Source organism: Schistocerca piceifrons, chromosome 6 (genome assembly GCF_021461385.2).
Source record: "Schistocerca piceifrons isolate TAMUIC-IGC-003096 chromosome 6, iqSchPice1.1, whole genome shotgun sequence".
Taxonomy (NCBI): domain Eukaryota; kingdom Metazoa; phylum Arthropoda; class Insecta; order Orthoptera; family Acrididae; genus Schistocerca; species Schistocerca piceifrons.
In genome coordinates this window covers 122,208,008-122,228,210 of record NC_060143.1, presented here as the reverse complement: position 1 = coordinate 122,228,210, position 20,203 = coordinate 122,208,008, and the positions used below count along the sequence as shown (strand labels likewise).

At 40.3% G+C, this 20,203-nt stretch overlaps 1 protein-coding gene across 1 annotated transcript in view; it reads left to right on the top strand.

The window, feature by feature from the left end:
* The first annotated feature begins 278 nt into the window (after positions 1 to 278).
* LOC124803177 overlaps positions 279 to 20,203 on the top strand; it is a 60,183-nt gene continuing 40,258 nt past the window's right edge. The window contains exons 1-2 of the mRNA XM_047264361.1: positions 279 to 284; positions 378 to 518. Coding sequence (XP_047120317.1) covers positions 279 to 284; positions 378 to 518 — 147 coding nt within the window. The remainder of the gene's footprint in view (positions 285 to 377; positions 519 to 20,203) is intronic.

Genomic DNA, 20,203 nt, shown 5'->3' with positions numbered 1-20,203 from the left:
CGTACACACAAAACGCCACCAATGATACTCCTCACGTGGACAGTGGTCGCCTAGCCAACCACCATTTCAATAAGAATGTTCTACCAACCTCAGCAAACAAAAAGTGGTCGCTCGAGAGTACACCATCCATTTAGCAACAAATGATGCATCTTTAAGGGTCATTTTTCTATAGAAAACGTACACGGTTTCACACTTATGGTAGGTGGGCAATATATCGACCACTATCCTATAAAGAGTTAAAGCCACTTGTTCGTTTGCATTTGCAGGCGCAGCCAAAGATGGAGGTAGGTTTTCAATACGTCCGGCAGACGAGGCACTGCGGTGTGGTGAACAGCGTCGCTGTTGTTTAACTCGCCTGGCTGTGGTCTGTGTTGCAGGCGACGGCGTCCCAGAGCTCCGCCTCGCCACCCCAGAGGGCGGCGCTCAGCTTCCTGGCGCAGCTCAACTACCGGACGCAGCTGGCAGCCTCCACGTGCAGTCAAGCCGGGCAGACCATCTGCAATGCGGCCTGCACACAGGTAAGACGCCACTGAGCTCGACTCGTCCCGCTGCTTGCAGAACGAGTCTCTCAGTCCGCCTCCGTAAAGTCCGCACAAAATACCGTGGTCGGTAGATGCGCAGTCAGCAGGGCATGCGTAGGGGGAGTGGTAGAGGTAGGGGGACACGCAGGCGCTGTAGGGTAAATGTAGAGCGCTAGAGGTGAAGTGCCCTTCTAAACGGAAGCTCAGATTTTTTTGTAAATACTAAGTGTAGTCCCTTCACACCCACAAATGCATGGTGACCATTCAAAAAAATCTCTCACTTCTGTAGTTGTAAGCACTGAAACGTAATGCGATTTCTACAGTTGTAATTGCTCTCTGCAGTATACAGCAAAAACTGGAATCAGTAACTAGAAATGACCTACATAGGTCAATTCTAGTTACCCCATTCCAATTTTTGCTATACACTGCAGTAGTTTTTGAGAGCAATTACAACTGTAGAAATGGTATTACGTTTCAGTGCCTAAAACTACAAAAATAATTTATATAGCGATTCCAATATTAATAACTTTTTGAAGTAGTTCAAGGAGCAATTACAAACGCAGAAATCACATTAGCCTACATTTCAGTGCACACACGTGCTGAAAAAACGACCTAATTAATGAGTGATCGAATGGCTGGAATCAGTAACCAGAATTGACCTACATAGGAAGTCAATTATAGCTACCCATTCCAACTTTTCGATTGTTCATAATTTTGGACATTTTTGCAGTAAATCTGTGGACTACGTTTTTGTACGATTTCTTATTGATCTCATAACTACTACGAAAACTAATAAGTGTTGTAGGTACAGCTTCCAAATTTTTCTCTTTTTCATAGTAATGAAGATAGTAATAGCATATGCAGAAATCCTGTAGCACTTCAGTGTACACACTTGTTGTTAAAACGATGCCAATAACGAATCATGGAATGGTTGGTATAGGTAACTAGAATTAACCTATATAGGTCAGTTCCAGTTACCGATTCCACTATTTGTTAGATCCTACTTTTTGTAAATTTTCGTTACTTGTTTACTCGTCCCGTTAGATTCAACAGTTAGTAATAAAAGTTAACGGTGATTCATAATGTTATGACTTCACCATTCGCTATACTGTACTGGATTTAAAGGTTCTCTGCGCTTTTCTTGCTTGCGTAAATTACGATGATACTTTATTTATGACATTTATACTTCTCTTTTTATGTTCTTATTTATTTTCATTACCTTTAATTGTTGTCGGTATAATTTGTCGTTAACGAATATGATCAACTGCTTTAAAAAATTGCCTTTATGTAGCGTCTCTGCCATAGGCATGACGTCTTTGTTCAAAGCCGACGGTGGAATCGGACTCTAGAATTGACCCGAATTGTGCATCACTGCACCACCTACATACCTGCGGATGTGTATACTCACACTTTCACATGGGGCAGGGAATGAAGGAACAGGTCTTAAAAAATACTTTACTGCTAAATACAAACAAACAAGCAACGGAAATAAGGACAGTTTGTTTGAATAGTACATGTTGTTGTTGTTGTGGTCTTCAGTCCTGAGATTGGTTTGATGCAGCTCTCCATGCTACTGTATCCTGTGCAAGCTTCTTAATCTCCCAGTACCTACTGCAACCTACATCCTTCTGAATCTGCTTAGTGTATACATCTCTTGGTCTCCCCTACGATTTTTACCCTCCACGCTGCCCTCCAATACTAAATTGGTGATCCCTTGATGTCTCAGAACATGTCCTACCAACCGATCCCTTCTTCTGGTCAAGTTGTGCCACAAACTTCTCTTCTCCCCTATCCTATTCAATACTTCCTCACTAGTTATATGATCTACCCATCTAATCATCAGCATTCTTCTGTAGCACCACATTTCGAAAGCTTCTATTCTCTTCTTGTCCAAACTATTTACCGTCCATGTTTCACTTCCATACATGGCTACACTCTATACAAATACTTTCAGAAATGACTTCCTGACACTTAAATCTATACTCGATGTTAACAAATTTCTCTTCTTCAGAAACGCTTTCCTTGCCATTGCCAGTCTACATTTGATATCCTCTCTACTTCGACCATCATCAGTTATTTTGCTCCCCAAATAGCAAAACTCCTTTACTACTTTAAGTGTCTCATTTCCTAATCTAATACCCTCAACATCACCCGACTTAATTCGACTACATTCCATTATCCTCGTTTTGCTTTTGTTGATGTTCATCTTATATCCTCCCTTCAGGACACCATCCATTCCGTTCAACTGGTCTTCCAAGTCATTTGCTGTCTCTGACAGAATTACAATGTCATCGGCGAACCTCAACATTTTTATTTCTTCTCCATGAATTTTAATACCTACTCCTAATTTTTCTTTTGTTTCCTTTACTGCTTGCTCAATATACAGATTGAATAACATCGGGGAGAGGCTACAACCCTGTCTTACTCCCTTCCCAACCACTGCTTCCCTTTCTTGTCCCTCGACTCTTATAACTGCCATCTGGTTTCTGTACAAATTGTAAATAGCCATTCGCTCCCTGTATTTTACCCCTGCCACCTTTAGAATTTGAAAGAGAGTATTCCAGTCAACATTGTCAAAAGCTTTCTCTAAGTCTACAAATGCTAGAAACGTAGGTTTGCCTTTTCTTAATCTTTCTTCTACGATAAGTCGTAAGGTCAGTATTGCCTCACGTGTTCCAGTATTTCTACTGATCTTCCCCAAGGTCGGCTTCTACTAGTTTTTCCATTCGTCTGTAAAGAATTCGAGTTAGTATTTTGCAGCTGTGACTTATTAAACTGATTGTTCGGTAATTTTCACATCTGTCAACACCTGCTTTCTTTGGGATTGGAATTATTATATTCTTCTTGAAGTCTGAGGGTATTTCGCCTGTTTCATACATCTTGCTCACCAGATGGTAGAGTTTTGTCAGGACTGGCTCTCCCAAGGCCGTCAGTAGTTCCAATGGAATGTTGTCTACTCCGGGGGCCTTGTTTCGACTCAGGTCTTTCAGTGCTCTGTCAAACTCTTCACGCAGTATCGTATCTCCCATTTCATCTTCATCTACATCCTCTTCCATTTCCATAATATTGTCCTCAAGTGCATCGCCCTTGTATAGACCCTCTATATACTCCTTCCACCTTTCTGCTTTCCCTTCTTTGCTTAGAACTGGGTTTCCATCTGAGCTCTTGATGTTCATACAAGTGGTTCTCTTATCTCCAAAGGTCTCTTTAATTTTCCTGTAGGCAGTATCTATCTTGCCCCTAATGAGATAAGCCTCTACATCCTTACATTTGTCCTCTAGCCATCCCTGCTTAGCCATTTTGCACTTCCTGTCGATCTCATTTTTGAGACGTTTGTATTCCTTTTTGCCTGCTTCATTTACTGCATTTTTATATTTTCTCCTTTCATCAATTAAATTCAATATTTCTTCTGTTACCCAAGGATTTCTACTAGCCCTCGTCCTTTTACCTACTTGATCCTCTGCTGCCTTCACTACTTCATCTCTCAAAGCTACCCATTCTTCTTCTACTGTATTTCTTTCCCCCATTCCTGTCAATTGTTCCCTTATGCTCTCCCTGAAACTCTGTACAACCTCTGGTTCTTTCAGTTTATCCAGGTCCCATCTCCTTAAATTCCCACCTTTTTGCAGTTTCTTCAGTTTTAATCTACAGGTCATAACCAATAGATTGTGGTCAGAGTCCACATCTGCCCCTGGAAATGTCTTACAGTTTAAAACCTGGTTCCTAAATCTCTGTCTTACCATTATATAATCTATCTGATACCTTTTAGTATCTTCTATCATGATTCTTAAACCAAGTGTTAGCTATGATTAAGTTGTGCTCTGTGCAAAATTCTACCAGGTGGCTTCCTCTTTCATTTCTTAGCCCCAATCCATATTCACCTACTACGTTTCCTTCTCTCCCTTTTCCTACACTCGAATTCCAGTCACCCATGACTATTAAATTTTCGTCTCCCTTCACAATCTGAATAATTTCTTTTATTTCATCATACATTTCTTCAATTTCTTCGTCATCTGCAGAGCTAGTTGGCATTTAAACTTGAACTACTGTAGTAGGCATGGGCTTCGTGTCTATCTTGGCCACAATAATGCGTTCACTATGCTGTTTGTAGTAGCTTACACGCATTCCTATTTTCCTATTCATTATTAAACCTACTCCTGCATTACCCCTATTTGACTTTGTGTTTATAACCCTGTAGTCACCTGACCGGAAGTCTTGTTCCTCCTGCCACCGAACTTCACTAATTCCCACTATATCTAACTTTAACCTATCCATTTCCCTTTTTAAATTTTCAACCTACCTGCCCGATTAAGGGATCTGACATTCCACGCTCCGATCCGTAGAACGCCAGTTTTCTTTCTCCTGATAACGACATCCTCTTGAGTAGTCCCCGCTCGGAGATCCGAATGGGGGACTATTTTACCTCCGGAATATTTTACCCAAGAGGACGCCATCATCATTTAATCATACAGTAAAAGCTGCATGCCCTCGGGAAAAATTACGGCCGTAGTTTCCCCTTGCTTTCAGTCGTTCGCAGTACCAGCACAGCAAGGCCGTTTTGGTTATTGTTACAAGGCCAGCTCAGTCAATCATCCAGACTGTTGCCCTTGCAACTACTGAAAAGGCTGCTGCCCCTCTTCAGGAACCACACGTTTGTCTGGCCTCTCAACAGATACCCCTCCGTTGTGGTTGTACCTACGGTACAGCTATCTGTATCGCTGAGGCACGCAAGCCTCCCCACCAACGGCAAGGTCCAAAGTACATACATCTGTGAATACGAAGTCTGCTGCTCTGTAACATTCGATACAGCGTTGATCCATTTGTATCCTCCCTACTAAATTTTGTTTCTGTTACGAAATTTAGCCCAACTTTACCTCCCACTCTATAATATAAAGTCTGCGTATTACCAAAACCTATGTACCCATAAATTGTTATCCAATTTACACTCGTATGCTAGCCTTTGACTAAACAGAGGCTAATTTGAAGTGAATTGTAACTGATCTAAGTGTAGCTTATCTTTGTATTAAATGCACAACGGAAGTAAAATAATTATCTCGCCCTAATCAATTTCCACAAAATAAATAAATAAGTAAATGTCGTGTGACTAGGCCTCCCGTCGGGTAGACCGTTAGCCGGGTGCAAGTCATTCGATTTGACGCCACTTCGGCGACTTGCGCGTCGATGGGGATGAAATGATGATGATTATGACAACACAACACCTAGCCTCTGAGCGGAGAAAACCGCCGATCCAGCCGAGAATCGAACCGGGGACCTTAGGATTGACATTATGTCGCTCTGACCACTCAGCTACCGGGGGCGCCCAAAATTTCCACTGACCTTGCGTCTTGGCTACATTGTTGCAGATTTCTCGAAAGCACAAGGGCAAGAAGCAAACAGGCAGCTTGTGTACAACCAAAAATACTTCTCAAGCGTACAACACAGCAAACCAAAAATATTTCTCAGGCGAACAACACATTGTTGATAATCTGTGTAACGTCTCAGAACTGGTTTAAAAATACTGTCAATGTTCATTTTATTAGAAATTATTTATTCTTATTCGTTTTCTAGATGAAATTTCGAAGTGCGGAACAGTTTGTAAACTAAGCGTACGTATGGTGGCAACAAATCGCTCGATTCCTGTCAAAAGTTGCCTGGCGCACGACGGGAGTCCGTCTGGCATGCAGTGCAATAGCATTGTTTATCGCTGTTACTGTGCGCTCTAGTGCAAGAAATATTTTAGAAACAGGTGAATATAGTTGTCTCACCTGGGTACCATTTTAGTAAATAGCGTGCTGCCTTTTACCAGACTGGTGTTACTAACCATTTCAGATCTCTGTTGCGCTACTAACCACATTACTGTTCATCACCTTCCCTTTACTACATACAAGGTAATGAAATATATCCATGCAAAGAAAAAACTTAAAAAAACAGGCTTCCTAACATATGCCCTAACCATTACCTATTCATTCCTTATAACATATCATAATTCCTAATCATACCGTCTTTCTACTGTATTATCGTCGTTATCCTCATGATCATCGTCAATAATCACTAAGACTTTCAACAGATTTATCTCTACTGTATCATCACCGTAATAACCTTGCATCTCACAATATCCTTATATCGTACATAATAGTAAATGGAGTGGCCGTGCGGTTCTGGGCGCTACAGTCTGGAGCCGAGCGACCGCTACGGTCGCAGGTTCGAATCCTGCCTCGGACATGGATGTGTGTGATGTCCTTAGGTTAGTTAGGTTTAATTAGTTCTAAGTTCTAGGCGACTGATGACCTCAGCAGTTGAGTCGCATAGTGCTCAGAGCCATTTGAGTCGTAATAGTAAATACTCCCTGCTCTGTTTCATTAATTAATCCTCACACGTGAAACAGTCCACAGTCACACTTCATAAATAACACTACAGAGCAAACAAGCCTTCATTACTGCACACCCGATAATGAAAAGAAAATCTCCACAAAAACGGATACTACTCGGACGCTGTTTTCCATCAGACAACACAATCTTACCTTTAACAACTTGTAATTATTCCTTGAACTGGTAGGAAATCCTTCGTATACTTGCATTTCATCAGTACCATTATTATTTGCAAAACAGACTTTCCATTTGGACAACACAACTACTATCTCATTCATCTGTATATTTCATAAGAACTTTTACTAAATCTTTAATTTTATAACTTATGTCTACTACTTCTGTCTGTAAAAGTGATGATGTTCAAGGCTGTGTATTTGTTTCGTCAATCTGTATTTCACTTCCAAAAACTACGTCTTAGAAAATATTTACCGAGATCACAATTCCTGGGACGATCAATAAGATGTCCCAGATATTTCTACAAGTAATCAAAGTTTAGTGCTGTAGCAGCGGTAAATTTTGTCTGAAGTGACTTATTATTTACTGCCGGAATTGCAAGTTGCTGCTCTGTAGTACATTTCTGTCGCTTATTGTTATGTATGTGTCACGGTAGAACATCAAATGGAAATGCCGTTTGTTTTAACTCTACAGCTTTTGCTAACAGGATCAAATATTTATTAAATGCGAATGATTTTTCAATTTAACATTTTTTAACTGGGTCAAATTTTTGTTACTGTCACGAAATCCTTGCAATCAAAGTTTTCAGTTTGTCAGTATCGGAATGTACTTAGTCGCTAATATGACACATTCTTAATCATAGCTCTCAAGTCACCAAAATTACTTTCAACATATTTACATTAGGATAGTAGCAGAAAGTTCCTTGCACGTAGCGACTATAAGGATAATAAGAAAAGATTAGTGTACCAAGAAACTGAAAAATAGTTAACACGCAGCTCGGGGAGGCATCGTTCGCCAATCGATGTATCCAGAAAAATGTAATAGATCCCACACCTATATTTGAACGTAATAATATGCTTGGAATTGATTGTTACTTCTTTCCGTGGTTATTTTGCTCCAGTGCTCTGTATAATTGCGTGCAGACTGTTCACTGTCTTGTGTGTAACTGCATTTTTGTATACGAAAATAATCGCCTAAGTTGTCTGTGTGAAAATTTTTGTAAACGTAACTGTAAGCTTTCTATATCCATAAAACTTACTGGTACGTTCTATATCCATAAAACTTACTGGTACGTCGCCCAGTTCCTCTCGACTGCGAGAGGAACTGTGTTCTCGAGAAAAGTCACCTGAATACCATGAATACATACAGATAACGAAACTGCCAAAATATGATTAAGAGTGACCAAGATCATCACACTTGCATTTTCTTTCATAATGTGTAAGCTGTTGGTCCCTAAGTTTTACATGAACGTCTGTACGCTATTTCAAAGCTTCACTTTGCTTTATACGTGAAGAACAAACTAGAGAAATGTTATCTGAGTTTCGGCATATGTTGTTCGAAATGATAATAGCTGTTTGTTCGTGTTCTTCACACGTTGGTATAGCAAGGTGTTCGATTTTTTGTTCTCTATGAGTTGTAATCATACAGGGTATTACATTGCTTACTTTGGCTAGTTTTTCTATTTTGTCATTGCGCAGATTGGTTTCACTGTTAAACCTTGTGTTGGCTAATGTGTTGTTTGTTAACGTACAAAGTTATTCTTTTTGTTCTTCAAAATTTATTGTCAAAGTTTCCACTTGTTCGCTAATTTCTTTTACCGTTGTGTTAAGACGTTCGTTCTGTTATTTTATCTGTGTAACTATCCCACTCGGAACTACAGTGTTGATTTTAGCTAACAATTCGTTCTTGTCATGGCGCTGATTTAAGTTTTCATGTTCTGTTTCAAGGTCACGTAACCTATTGCAAAAGTGCGAATTATTGATTGAAGGTCATTTTTAGTTTCTTCCCTAAACGATTTTCTATTCTCTTCCTGTGATTTTCATATTTCTTCCATAACTAATTTACTATCTTTTTCTTGTGATTTTGTTAGCATCTCATCTTGTGTTTCTTTAAGCATGTGGCGTATTTATTCTAGAAAATTTTTCGGATTCGCGCAGTGTGGTTCCGTATGATTGTTCACTGAAGGTGATTTTTGCGTTCGTTCAAAAAACATTGACCCAAAACGTGATTCTGATGTGTCTGTTACCAGTTGTAAACTTTCGCACGATTGTGTAAGCTTTCGCTAGACTGGCGATTTATCGCCGACCGACTCAACTTCAGAATTCACGTTTTCATTGTCCATTGTTTGTTCTGTTTCATAATTGTTCGTTAAATTGGTTAATAGTTGTCGATCCGCGCAATTTTCTGCAGTCTCGTGTAAACTATTGGCATCTGCTAATTTCTCAAGGTGGTTTATCTCATCCTGTACCGACTCGTTATTTAGTCTTGTGCTATGAAAAACTTTCTTATTGTTTTCTGTTGTACCAAGCATGATGAAACACTATTTCTTGGAAAAACAAAATTGCTACAATGAGCAAACAAACAAAAACAAAACTTTAGCATTGAGCACAAAGATACTCAACAATGAAAGAAATCCACACATAACTTTTACTATTATGTCAACTGCTTACGCAACGAAGTAATCGATAATCGTCAGACAACACAAAATTTAATGAACTGAACACAGAATTTTAAACGAATTTTCTGAGAAAAGATGTATGACATTAGTAAAATTAGCGCAGCGGTATTTTTGCTTTCGAGAAATTCAACACTATTTATTACCAAAAGAAGTGTCCGCCCCAGTAGCTGAGTGGTCAGCGTGACGGATTGCCGTCCTCTGGGCCCGGGTTCGATTCCCGGCTGGGTCGGAGATTTTCTCCGCTCAGGGACTGGGTGTTGTGTTGTGTTCATCATCATTTCATCCCCATCCGGCGTGCAGGTCGCCCAATGTGGCGCCGAATGTAATAAGACCTGCGCCAAGGCGGCCGGACCTGCCCCGCAAGGGGCCTCCCGGCCAATGACGCCAAACGCTCATCATCATCACCAAAAGAAGCAACGAAATATCGTGGCAGAAGGACGACATATGTAACCTCCCCACTATATTTTTTTCTGTATGAAATTTAGTCGAACTTTACCCCCCACTCTATAAAAGTTTACATATTACCTAAAAACTAACTACCCATAAACTGTTATCCAATTTACACTCATATGCTAACCTTTGACGAAACAGAACATAATTTGAACTGAAGTTTAACTGATCTGAATGCAGCTTGTCTTTGTATAAAATGTGCAAGGAAGTAAAACAATAATCCTGGCCCTAATCAAAATTTCGACTGACCTTGCGTCTTGAGAACATTGTTGCGGATTTCTCGAAAGCACAGCGGCAAACAGTAAGGAGGCAGCGACTAAGCTAGACTTCTGTTTTCAAATACACATTCAAACCGCTGCATGCGGTAATGCGTAATGATAAACGGTGGGGTGGGTATAGTAATTATTCTTATGAAATGATATTCAAAGACAAGGATTTTAGAATGAAATACATATTCGAAAAGACAGAATAAAAGTTCGCATGATCTTCACACAGAACATTGGTCTGAACAATACTGTGATTAATAAAGTGAACAATGATTCAAAAATGGTACAGTGTTAACAGAGAATTTCTATTAAAAACCAAACAGCTTAATCAGTTAATATGTTACTGCATGACCCAGGGAAGTGCGGTGGTCTTTCTCTCAGATTTCAGTAAGTTAACTAGTTGACAATAATCATTCCGACAAATAGGTGGGCAGTGCTGCAGTCTTACCTCAAACTTCTTCTCTTCAAAAACAATCACGTTATTCAAAATTTATATTCCTTTCACCTTTCATTGCATATATCATATTCATTCTTGTTGTCGTTTCTAATAAATCTTTATTTAACAGATACAGTCAGAAGTCGATATGGCACTAATGAATACGTCCACCACCTATCACCTTCAACTAAGAATGTATCAGACTGCGCAGAGACAAAGACTGCCACGACAAGACCAAAGATTGCTTACCAGTAACGTAACTTGCTCTCTCTCTCTCTGATGTGCACATCGATAACACGGAAGAACCAAAATGACATTACCGCCTTACACAGTCCATGCATTATAACAATCTTAGCTCCTCCTTGGCTCGGTGACTGTCATTCCACTCCTCAACGGTGGCTCTCTAAAGGCCATCCAGTACGGTGGGTGGTTTACATCGGCAATCCACTACAAGTCTCAACTGGTCCCAGGCATGCTTCAGGCAGGTTAATGTCAACAGATACCATAGGCCATTCCAGTCGACTGAGTTCTGCCTCCCAGAAGAAGGTGTTCACGGGGTGGGTAGAGTGTCGCGGTGTGCCCTTGCAATGTCGTCCTAAAAGACGATACCATTGCTAAAAAGTTGACTGTGTGGCTGGAAAATATGTAATAGGATCAATGAGAGGCGTCTGACATTTGTATAGGATGCTGTTTCGCCTGCTTGTTGAACATGTAGCACTGCATATCTGAGAAGTACACTGCCCCCACAATTTCCTACAACAACCATCAGGTATCATACAAACCCTACACGCCTCAGTGAAGAGAGCCCAACACTAATGATCAAGGATTCATTTCACCTTGTTGGCGCACCGCGATGCTGGGTGGTGTTAGCACTGTCTCTCGTAACTGTAGTGATGTCGGCAATGCGGATACGTCTATAAGCCAAGACGGCTTCTGCCGTAGACTGGCACGTGCAGGAACATTGGGTTGCATCCTGCCAATACAACAGCGAGAACGGAGTCGAGAACAACCTCTGTTCTGCAAGACTTCCGTACAGACGTTGATGACGGCGTCTCGGTGGCGTGTGTGGTCATCCAGGCAGCGGTCGCTACTGCAGCCCAATTTCTGGTAGCGTGCTTACGACACAGTGACGGTCAACAGCAGTTTAGACGTTCATATCTCGTACGCCGAACCGAGGACCCTTAGAGTCGCCTGGATTGTCGGAGGAAGACACCCTAATGGACGTCTTCCCATGGTGACGCCAGCTTGAGACCCAGAATCATCACATCTTGTTGTGGCTTGTAGACCATACTTTGTCTTTCGCCATACCGGTCAGTTTAGTATTAATGTGACTGACTGGAAGCCTGTTCAGTATTTGTGATAAATCTTTCTGTTGTGGTATGGCTTCCGTAGAACAAGAGCGAAATAATTAAAGCAAATGTTATTCTGCATACGACCTTTGAAAACTTAACTTAAAATCACTTCTACCATTGACGGGGCCAAACGTAATTTACATTATTTAAATTCCCATCTGTAAGAACTGAGAAAACCTGAAAAATATCTTGATGTTCTGATAGACACCCTTCAGTGAAACAATTTTAGATAGTTTCCTGCTGTTACTGTAAACGGTAAAAAACAATATTTGTGTAAATTTGTATTTGCCGCGTAATGGGTCCGTATTGTCCACCAGCGATGCTCTGTTAGCTGGCGACGCAGCAGTTAGAAAATGCTAGAGATTCTGAAATAATTAAAATCACAACATAGGGGATGCAAGGTTTCTATAAACAATAACTGAATCAATATCTAATACATACAGAGTGTATCATAATTAATGGCGTAAATGCATATAGTTTAAAGTACACGATACTAGAAGCAAAAAAGTCTCAGTAAACATAGGGGCGAAAATGCATGCCTTAAGAGCTACGAGCAATTTTTCATCTTCGATGCCGTAAAGCAAATCTGTTCTACTGCAAGCCCTTGCTTTCTATATTCTGGGAAGTACTGGTATGGAACAAAACAAGGAACAATGTCCAGTAAACATTTGCTCTAAAATGCATACCTTAAAAGTTACTAACAATTGTTCATTAGAAGAGTTGTGTTTCTAAGTAGCGAAGATGAGCACGTGCAATAGTTCTTAAGGTATGCATTTTAGAGCATAGTTTAGTGGACATTTTTTCCTTGTTTCGCAAAATACAGAAAGCAAAGAGCTTGTAGGAGAAGAGATTTGCTTCACAGTATCGAAGATACAAAATTGCTCGTAGCTCTTAAGGTATGCATTTTCGACCCTATGTTTACTGAGATTTTTTTGCTTCTAGTATCGTGTACTTTCAACTTATGCGTTTACGCCATTAATTATGATACACCATGTATATTAAACTTCAATTATACAGTTGCACACCTTAATTTCACTTCCGTTAGATACAGCGACTGCATTCGACAGGAAACAAAACGTAAGACAGTTTGTGGCTGCTGATCCCGCTTCTTTATAGCAAAAAGGTCCGCCTCCGTAGCGTAATGGTAGCGCTACCGGCTACAATGCAAGTGGGCCCAAGTTCGATTCCCGGCAGGGGACTGGCATTTGTGTGTTCGTCATCATCATTTTCATCATCACTGAACGCAAGTCGCCGAAATGGTGACAACCAAAAAGACTTGCAATACGGCGGCCGAGCCCCGAAGGGGATATCCCGGCCAATAAATGCCATACGATCATTTCAGTTCATAGCAAAAAGAGAAAGATGACATTACATAATACCCTCTCCGGGGTAATACTTCATACACGTGGTTATAATGTTCAGTGCACAGATCTTTTACTCGCATCTCACTGTTATTCGGTTTTTATTCAGATTTCACTTCGTCGTGAAACGTTTCTCCCAAGGGGGAAAAAAATGTGAAAAATTGTAAATAAATGATCCTGCACTTTCGTTTCGGGAGGCTATAATCAGTGGCTAGATGATGATGCTGCTAGGTGAAACTGAAGCTGCTAGAGCCGTGTGGGACCATCGGCTTGCGTGGACAGTATTACGACGTCAGCCATAGTAGGAACTTCGAGTACCAGTGCTGATCAGGGCTGAGTGACGAGTATTTATTGTCGCTCCGCACAGCTTTGTTGTAACAGGGGCATGCCTCCACTCATGTAGGTGTATTAAGTGGAGTGTTGTGCCACGGCATGTGGAAATGAGACCCATCCCCACGGCAGACTTGCCGTATGACAGGGTGCTATCACAGCAAGGATTTTCTAGGCAGCACATCTGCGCCTCTCAATAGATTGCGACATCTGATTTGTGGGTTTCGCTGCAACATAATGGACACACAGACGTCGACCTGATCGTGTGAATATGGCTGTGTGCTGTCTGGTTTGACCAGCCTTCCATTTCCCCCCAAAACAGCAGCATGCAGTCCAGTGGAATTATCCACTAGGTACGTACCTACTAGCCTTAATTTGTAGACAGCAGACATCACCTGATGCAGTTCGCCTCAGGACACCAAGACGACCTGAACTTTGTGTTTTCTGCCACATGATCGAATGATGTTGCAGTAGCATATGGCTACTTGAGACGAAACTTCCAGCATTGACAACCCTACTTTGGCTCTGAGCACTATGGGACTTAATTTCTGAGGTCATCGGTCCCCTAGAACCTAGAACTACTTAAACCTAACTAACCTAAGAACATCACACACATCCGTGCCAGAAGCAGGATTCGAACCTGCGACCGTAGCGGTCGCGCGGTTCCCGATTGTAGCGCATAAACCGCTCGGCCACGTCGGCCGGCCCAACCCTACTTTCTCCAATGTGTCAGCTAACGCATTGTATAGGCTTGAAATGACCCCTCGAGCCATGATGACAAACTGATCCGTGTACACAAGCCACCCGTTCACGGTAGGAAGAAACAGTACTCTTTACTGAAATGCAGATTTACTTTCACATTTATTACATATCTGCATCTTCACCGATACTCTGCAAATGACTCTGACTCACATATGGACAGTATGATAAATGACTGCAATTGTATGTAGGCTGACTACAGTTCCCCAGCATCCTGCCAATCAACTTAAGTCTACCAACTACTTTACCTATGCCGAACCTATATGGTCATTCCATTTCATATTGTTGTTGTTGTGGCCTTCAGCCCGAAGATTGGCATGGTGCAGCTTTCCATGCTGCTCTGTCCTGTGCAAGCCTATTCATATCTGAATAACTACTGCAACCAACATCGTTTTCAATTTGCTTACTGTATTCGTCTCTTCGGGATCCTCTACGTGTTGTACCCTCAAATTTCCCTCCAATACTAACTTGGCGATCTCCTGATGTCTCAGAATGTGTCCTATCAACCGATCTCTTCTTCCAGTCAGGTTGTGCCCCAGATTTCTTTGATCTCAAATTCTATTCACTACCTCCCCATTAGTTGTGCGATCGACCCACCTAATCTTCAGCATTCTGGTGCAGCACCATATTTCAAAAGCCTGTATTCTCTTCTTGTCTGAAATGTTTATCATCCATGTTTCACTTCCATACGTGATTACACTCCATACAAATTCCTTCAAAAAACTTCCTAACAGATGCTAACAAATTTCTCTACTTCAGAAGCGGTTTTCTTGCCATTTGCAGTCTACAGTTTATATCCTCTCTACTTCAGCCATCATCAGCTACTTTGCTGCACAAATAGCAAAACTCATCTACTACTTTAAAGTGTCTCGTTTTTTAATCTAATTTCTTCAGCATCGCTTCATTTCGTTCAACAACAGTCCGTTATTATTGTTTTCCTTTTGTTATGTTCAACTTATATCCCCCTTTCAAAACACCGTCCATTCCATTCAACTGCTCTTCGAAGTCCTCTGCTGTCTCTGACAGAATTACAGCCATCGATAAACCTCATAGCTTTCATTTGCTCTCCCGGAACTTCAATTCCTTCTCTAAATTTTTTTTTGGTTTGCTCAATGTACAGATTGAATAGTGTGAAGGATAAGCTACAATTCCGTCTCACTCCCTTCTCAGCCCTTCGACTCCCATAACTCCCGTCTGGATTCTGTACAAGTTGTAAATAGCCTTTCGCTTCCTGTGTTTTACCCATACTACCTTCAGAATTTCAAAGAGTATTTGCAGTCAGTTTTGTCAAAAGCTTTCTCTAAGTGTGCAAATGCTAAACATGTATGCTTGCCTTTACTAAAATCTTCTGAGGTAAGTCACAGGGTCAATATTGCCTTGTGTTTCCTACATTTCTCCTGAATCAAACTGACCTTCTCGGAGGTCGGCTTGTATCAATTTTTCCGCTGTTTTGTAAAGGATTCGTGTTACTATTTGCAACCACGACTTATTAAACTGATACCTCGGTAATATTCACAACTGTCACCATCTGCTTTTTTGGAATTGGAATTATTATGTTCTTCGCCACGCGGGATTAGCCGAGCGGTCTTAGGCGCTTCAGTCATGGACTGTGCGGCTGGTCCCGGCGGAGGTTCGAGTCCTCCCTCGGGCATGGGTGTGTGTGTTTGTCCTTAGGATAATTTAGGTTAAGTAGTGTGTAAGCTTAGGAACTGATGACCTTAGCAGTTAAGTCCCATAAGATTTCACACACATTTGAACATATTATGTTCTTCTTGAAGTCTGAGTGTATTTCGCCAGTCTCATACATCTGGCATATCAGATGGAATAATTCTGTCATGGCTAGCTCTCACCAGGATATCACTAATTCTGACGGAATGTCATCTACTCCTGGGGCCTTGTTTCGATTTAAGTTTTTCAGTGCTCTGTCATCTCCATCTACATCCTCTTCTCAACTCTTCAAGTTCATTTCCCTTGAATAACCTCTCTATATACTCCAGTGCTTAATTTCCAAAAATTTAGGTGCCGAAACGCACCTGTTTAGCCGTACATGCCATTCCCACATCCCTCCGTCCCACCAAGCAATAAAAATCACAAATTTCCATTTTTCAGAACTTGTGATAAAACGTACAACGATAATTCATTTTTTACAAAATACTGTTTTGAAATTCAGGTTTTTAAAACATAATTTCTTGTAATCAAAACAATAAAAACACAAGATATACTATCAGTAAAACTATTTCTATCGGTTCTGTCCCTGTAGCATTCTTACTTTGCTTCTTAGTTCTGCTCGACACATATCGGCCGAAGTCGATAGCCTTCGTGACTATGATGTAATGTTGTCAACTGCTGCCAGCCGCAACGTTCAAAAAGTTGCACAGTAGTGGCTCAGTGAACCTGTGTCCAGTATTAATGAATAAAGCACCTAACAATGAATAACAATGAAGATATTTCTGGCCCGTCGGGGTGACGTACAGTTCCGACTTCCCCAAGAGTTAGAAAAAATGAAACACGATGTGATAACAGATACGGCGATAGATGTTTAGTAAATGCTTCTGATGTCATTTGTCTTCTGATCATTGAGTAACCGTGACGAACCACATTTATATGGAACTACAGAAAATGTAATCACACATGATCTTGTTTGAAGGCGAATAACAATCGTCGAGGCTGTTGCCCAAATTTGTCAAAAAATATGGTAACAAAATCAAATTTTTCAATCACTTTTCTTCTGTGAACTCACACAACCTGTTTTCACGCATTGTAGAACAGAACTACAGTTTTACTCTTTCTAGAGTGCTGAAGCATCATTGAATTACGCATGTAGATGTAGGGAAATCAAGATCAATTAATACAGTATTCTTCATAGGAGGAAAAAACTCTGTATGTTTATCTATCAATAATATCAATAGCTGATAGATTTATAGACATTTGTATTATCACAGAACGAAAATCACGTCACAGTGTTGCTTCAGACAAGAAATTATCAGTATTATAACATTCTTGAGCCGCTTTGACTAAGGAAACACGTAGCTTTGCAGAGCTGTAAGTTTTCGAGTACATATGTCGCAATATAGTAAATTTCTTGTTAGTATTTTCGATAAGAGAAACACTGGTACACACTCAGTGCTCATCCAAATATTAGATACGTGTAAAAAATTGCAGAGTAAACTAAGCCAGTATTCTGATTTGAGAAATCCCATGAACCACAACTTATAATATTTGTAGATGCCTATATACTAAATGCATGCACATGTGGTAGTGCTGTGGTGCGTTTTTTCAACAGGACCATGCTCATTCAGACATGAGACATGCTTCTATGAACTGTCGGCAAGATGTTGAGGCACTCTCAGCACCAGACATCTGTCCCGAGTGGAACATACGTGGAAGCAGGTTGGACATCAACTCTGTCCAGGATATCAAGGAGGATGTGCAACATTTGTGGGCCAGCTTGCCTCACGAGAGGACACAGTGGCTTTGTGACACCCTTCCCAACCGAATCAGGCCAGTGAAGGACCACTGTCATACTGCTAAATATCTTACGAGCTCAATGATCTGTTCGTCTTTGCTACTGTGAAACACTTCTCATCTCTGAACAAGTACTCATTGCTTTTAAGGTACGCGCTTTAGAACCTTTAGAACCCTAGTTTACTTGGCACCTTTTTGTTTTATTTTGGTCCATGCTATCACTTCTGAAAGTTTATCAGTGGAGTTCCAGAGCTCTGATTCACTCTTTTTGTCGTATATGGCATGACTTTTGAATAACCCTGATTATATATATATATATATATATATATATATATATATATATATATTCATTTAATCACACTATGTGAGCGTGGAAGTAGTTGCCAGTGGGTAGCTGATGAAAACAAATTAATTTTTCTTTCAATAGATGGAAATTTTATTCCTACAAGCCCTTTTTTTAAACAGATTTAAATTTATAATCAGAAAGCACCCTGTAAATATCAAATTAAAATTTATTCAGAGGCAGAAATAACAAATTTCTTTTTTGACAGTATGAGCTTTCGGGCTGAGAACCTTGCCGCTCCCTTTTAACACGGCTATAGTCACGACCGCTCACAACAACCTCTGAAAGACTACACTGGTGCAAATCTGTAACACACCAGATTACTTTAAACTAAAAATTTTAACAACTCACACAAACACATAAACTATGCACCATGTAGGAGGGATGGAAATGGTACAAAACACTCACATCAAAAATTATTTGCCTGTGAAAGTGCAACTTGTTTTTAAAAGAACTCCTATGATGGAAGTGTGGCAACCTTATGTACTAAAATGACCATCTAAATACCTGCATTGGACTCACACTATACTGGATAAACACTGCAGCAATGCCCTCAAATGGAAACTGTTTGGCTGCCACTTATTTGCAAACATATTCACCTAAAATAAGAAAACAGTTAGGAGCAAATGCAAAATTAGTTGCTGCTACACATTTCACATATAATGCATGGATACATCTCAGCAAGGGAAAATACAAATGGGATAATAGGGTATGCATCCTTAGTCTACTTGCATCCTTAATCTCCAAGTACCACACTCCCAACTATAAATCTATTCTCACATGAGGCAAGGTGGCTAAAGTTGATGTGGATGCAGATGGGAAGTCCAACCTCAAAGGACACAGTGCCTCTGTCACATGAGGTGATAGTTAATGTGATTTGCGACTGTAGAATTCTCTAGTGGCAGCTGTCGGTTGTATCTGGCTCCCAAACTACACACATAGTTTACTGAAATAGATCCGTGAACATGTTACAAGGCAACATGTTACATGTCCAGTCAGTAAGAACATCAGTTTATAGAAATTCACGAAACTGGACAAACTCACTCTTGAGAGAGCATATTTATATTTCCATAACATCAAATATTAAAGACAACATTTCTATAAATTTAACAAGAAAATGCAAAGGCAAAAAAAGAAAAAAAATGATACTGCAAGATGCGAATTTGTTACACTTTTTTTCATAACTTGGTACCTCTGCCAACTGCATTACACTGAACTCCAAAATCAAAAGCCCTAGTATTTTAGTTACAATGTTCTGAAGGCTTTAATCATTGATATATTATTAATTGATATTTTATTACTAATATAACAAATTCTATCAAGAATCACATGTTTTTGGTGAATCTTCTATGTGCCATTGCCTTAAAATGGCAAACTTTCACAACACAAGAGATTTAACATGATAATAAGTAAATATGAAAATTCTGTAACCACTGATAATATTTATCATCATTTAGTTTCAACAAATCATACCACTAACAACTGGGTTTTGGGAGATGCTAAGTGTGCCGATGCTTAGAAACAGAACACAGCCATAGCGTGTAAATAATAGTATAAATCTCACACAATATGCGCTTCAACTAAAAGTGAAGTGCCAAATACAATTTGGCGTCTGACAAGTTCTGCTTGTGATTTAGATAGCGTTCTTGCTTCTTATTGGTTCAATGCTTTGCAGCAAATCGCTGAAATATTGCAGGCCTTCTTTTGAGTTTCACAGGAGGCAACTGTGACTCAACATGAAATAATAGGACGTGACACCACAAACCACATGCACCTCAATGTCAATGTTAACTAACTCATCCCGTGTGAAGACTACAACTTAATGCAATTCATATAGCTGCAGGCTGTGTTACCTCTTGCTACATCCAAGGAACCTGCCAAGAAGATACTACTGTCACACAACCGCATGGCTCAAAGAGT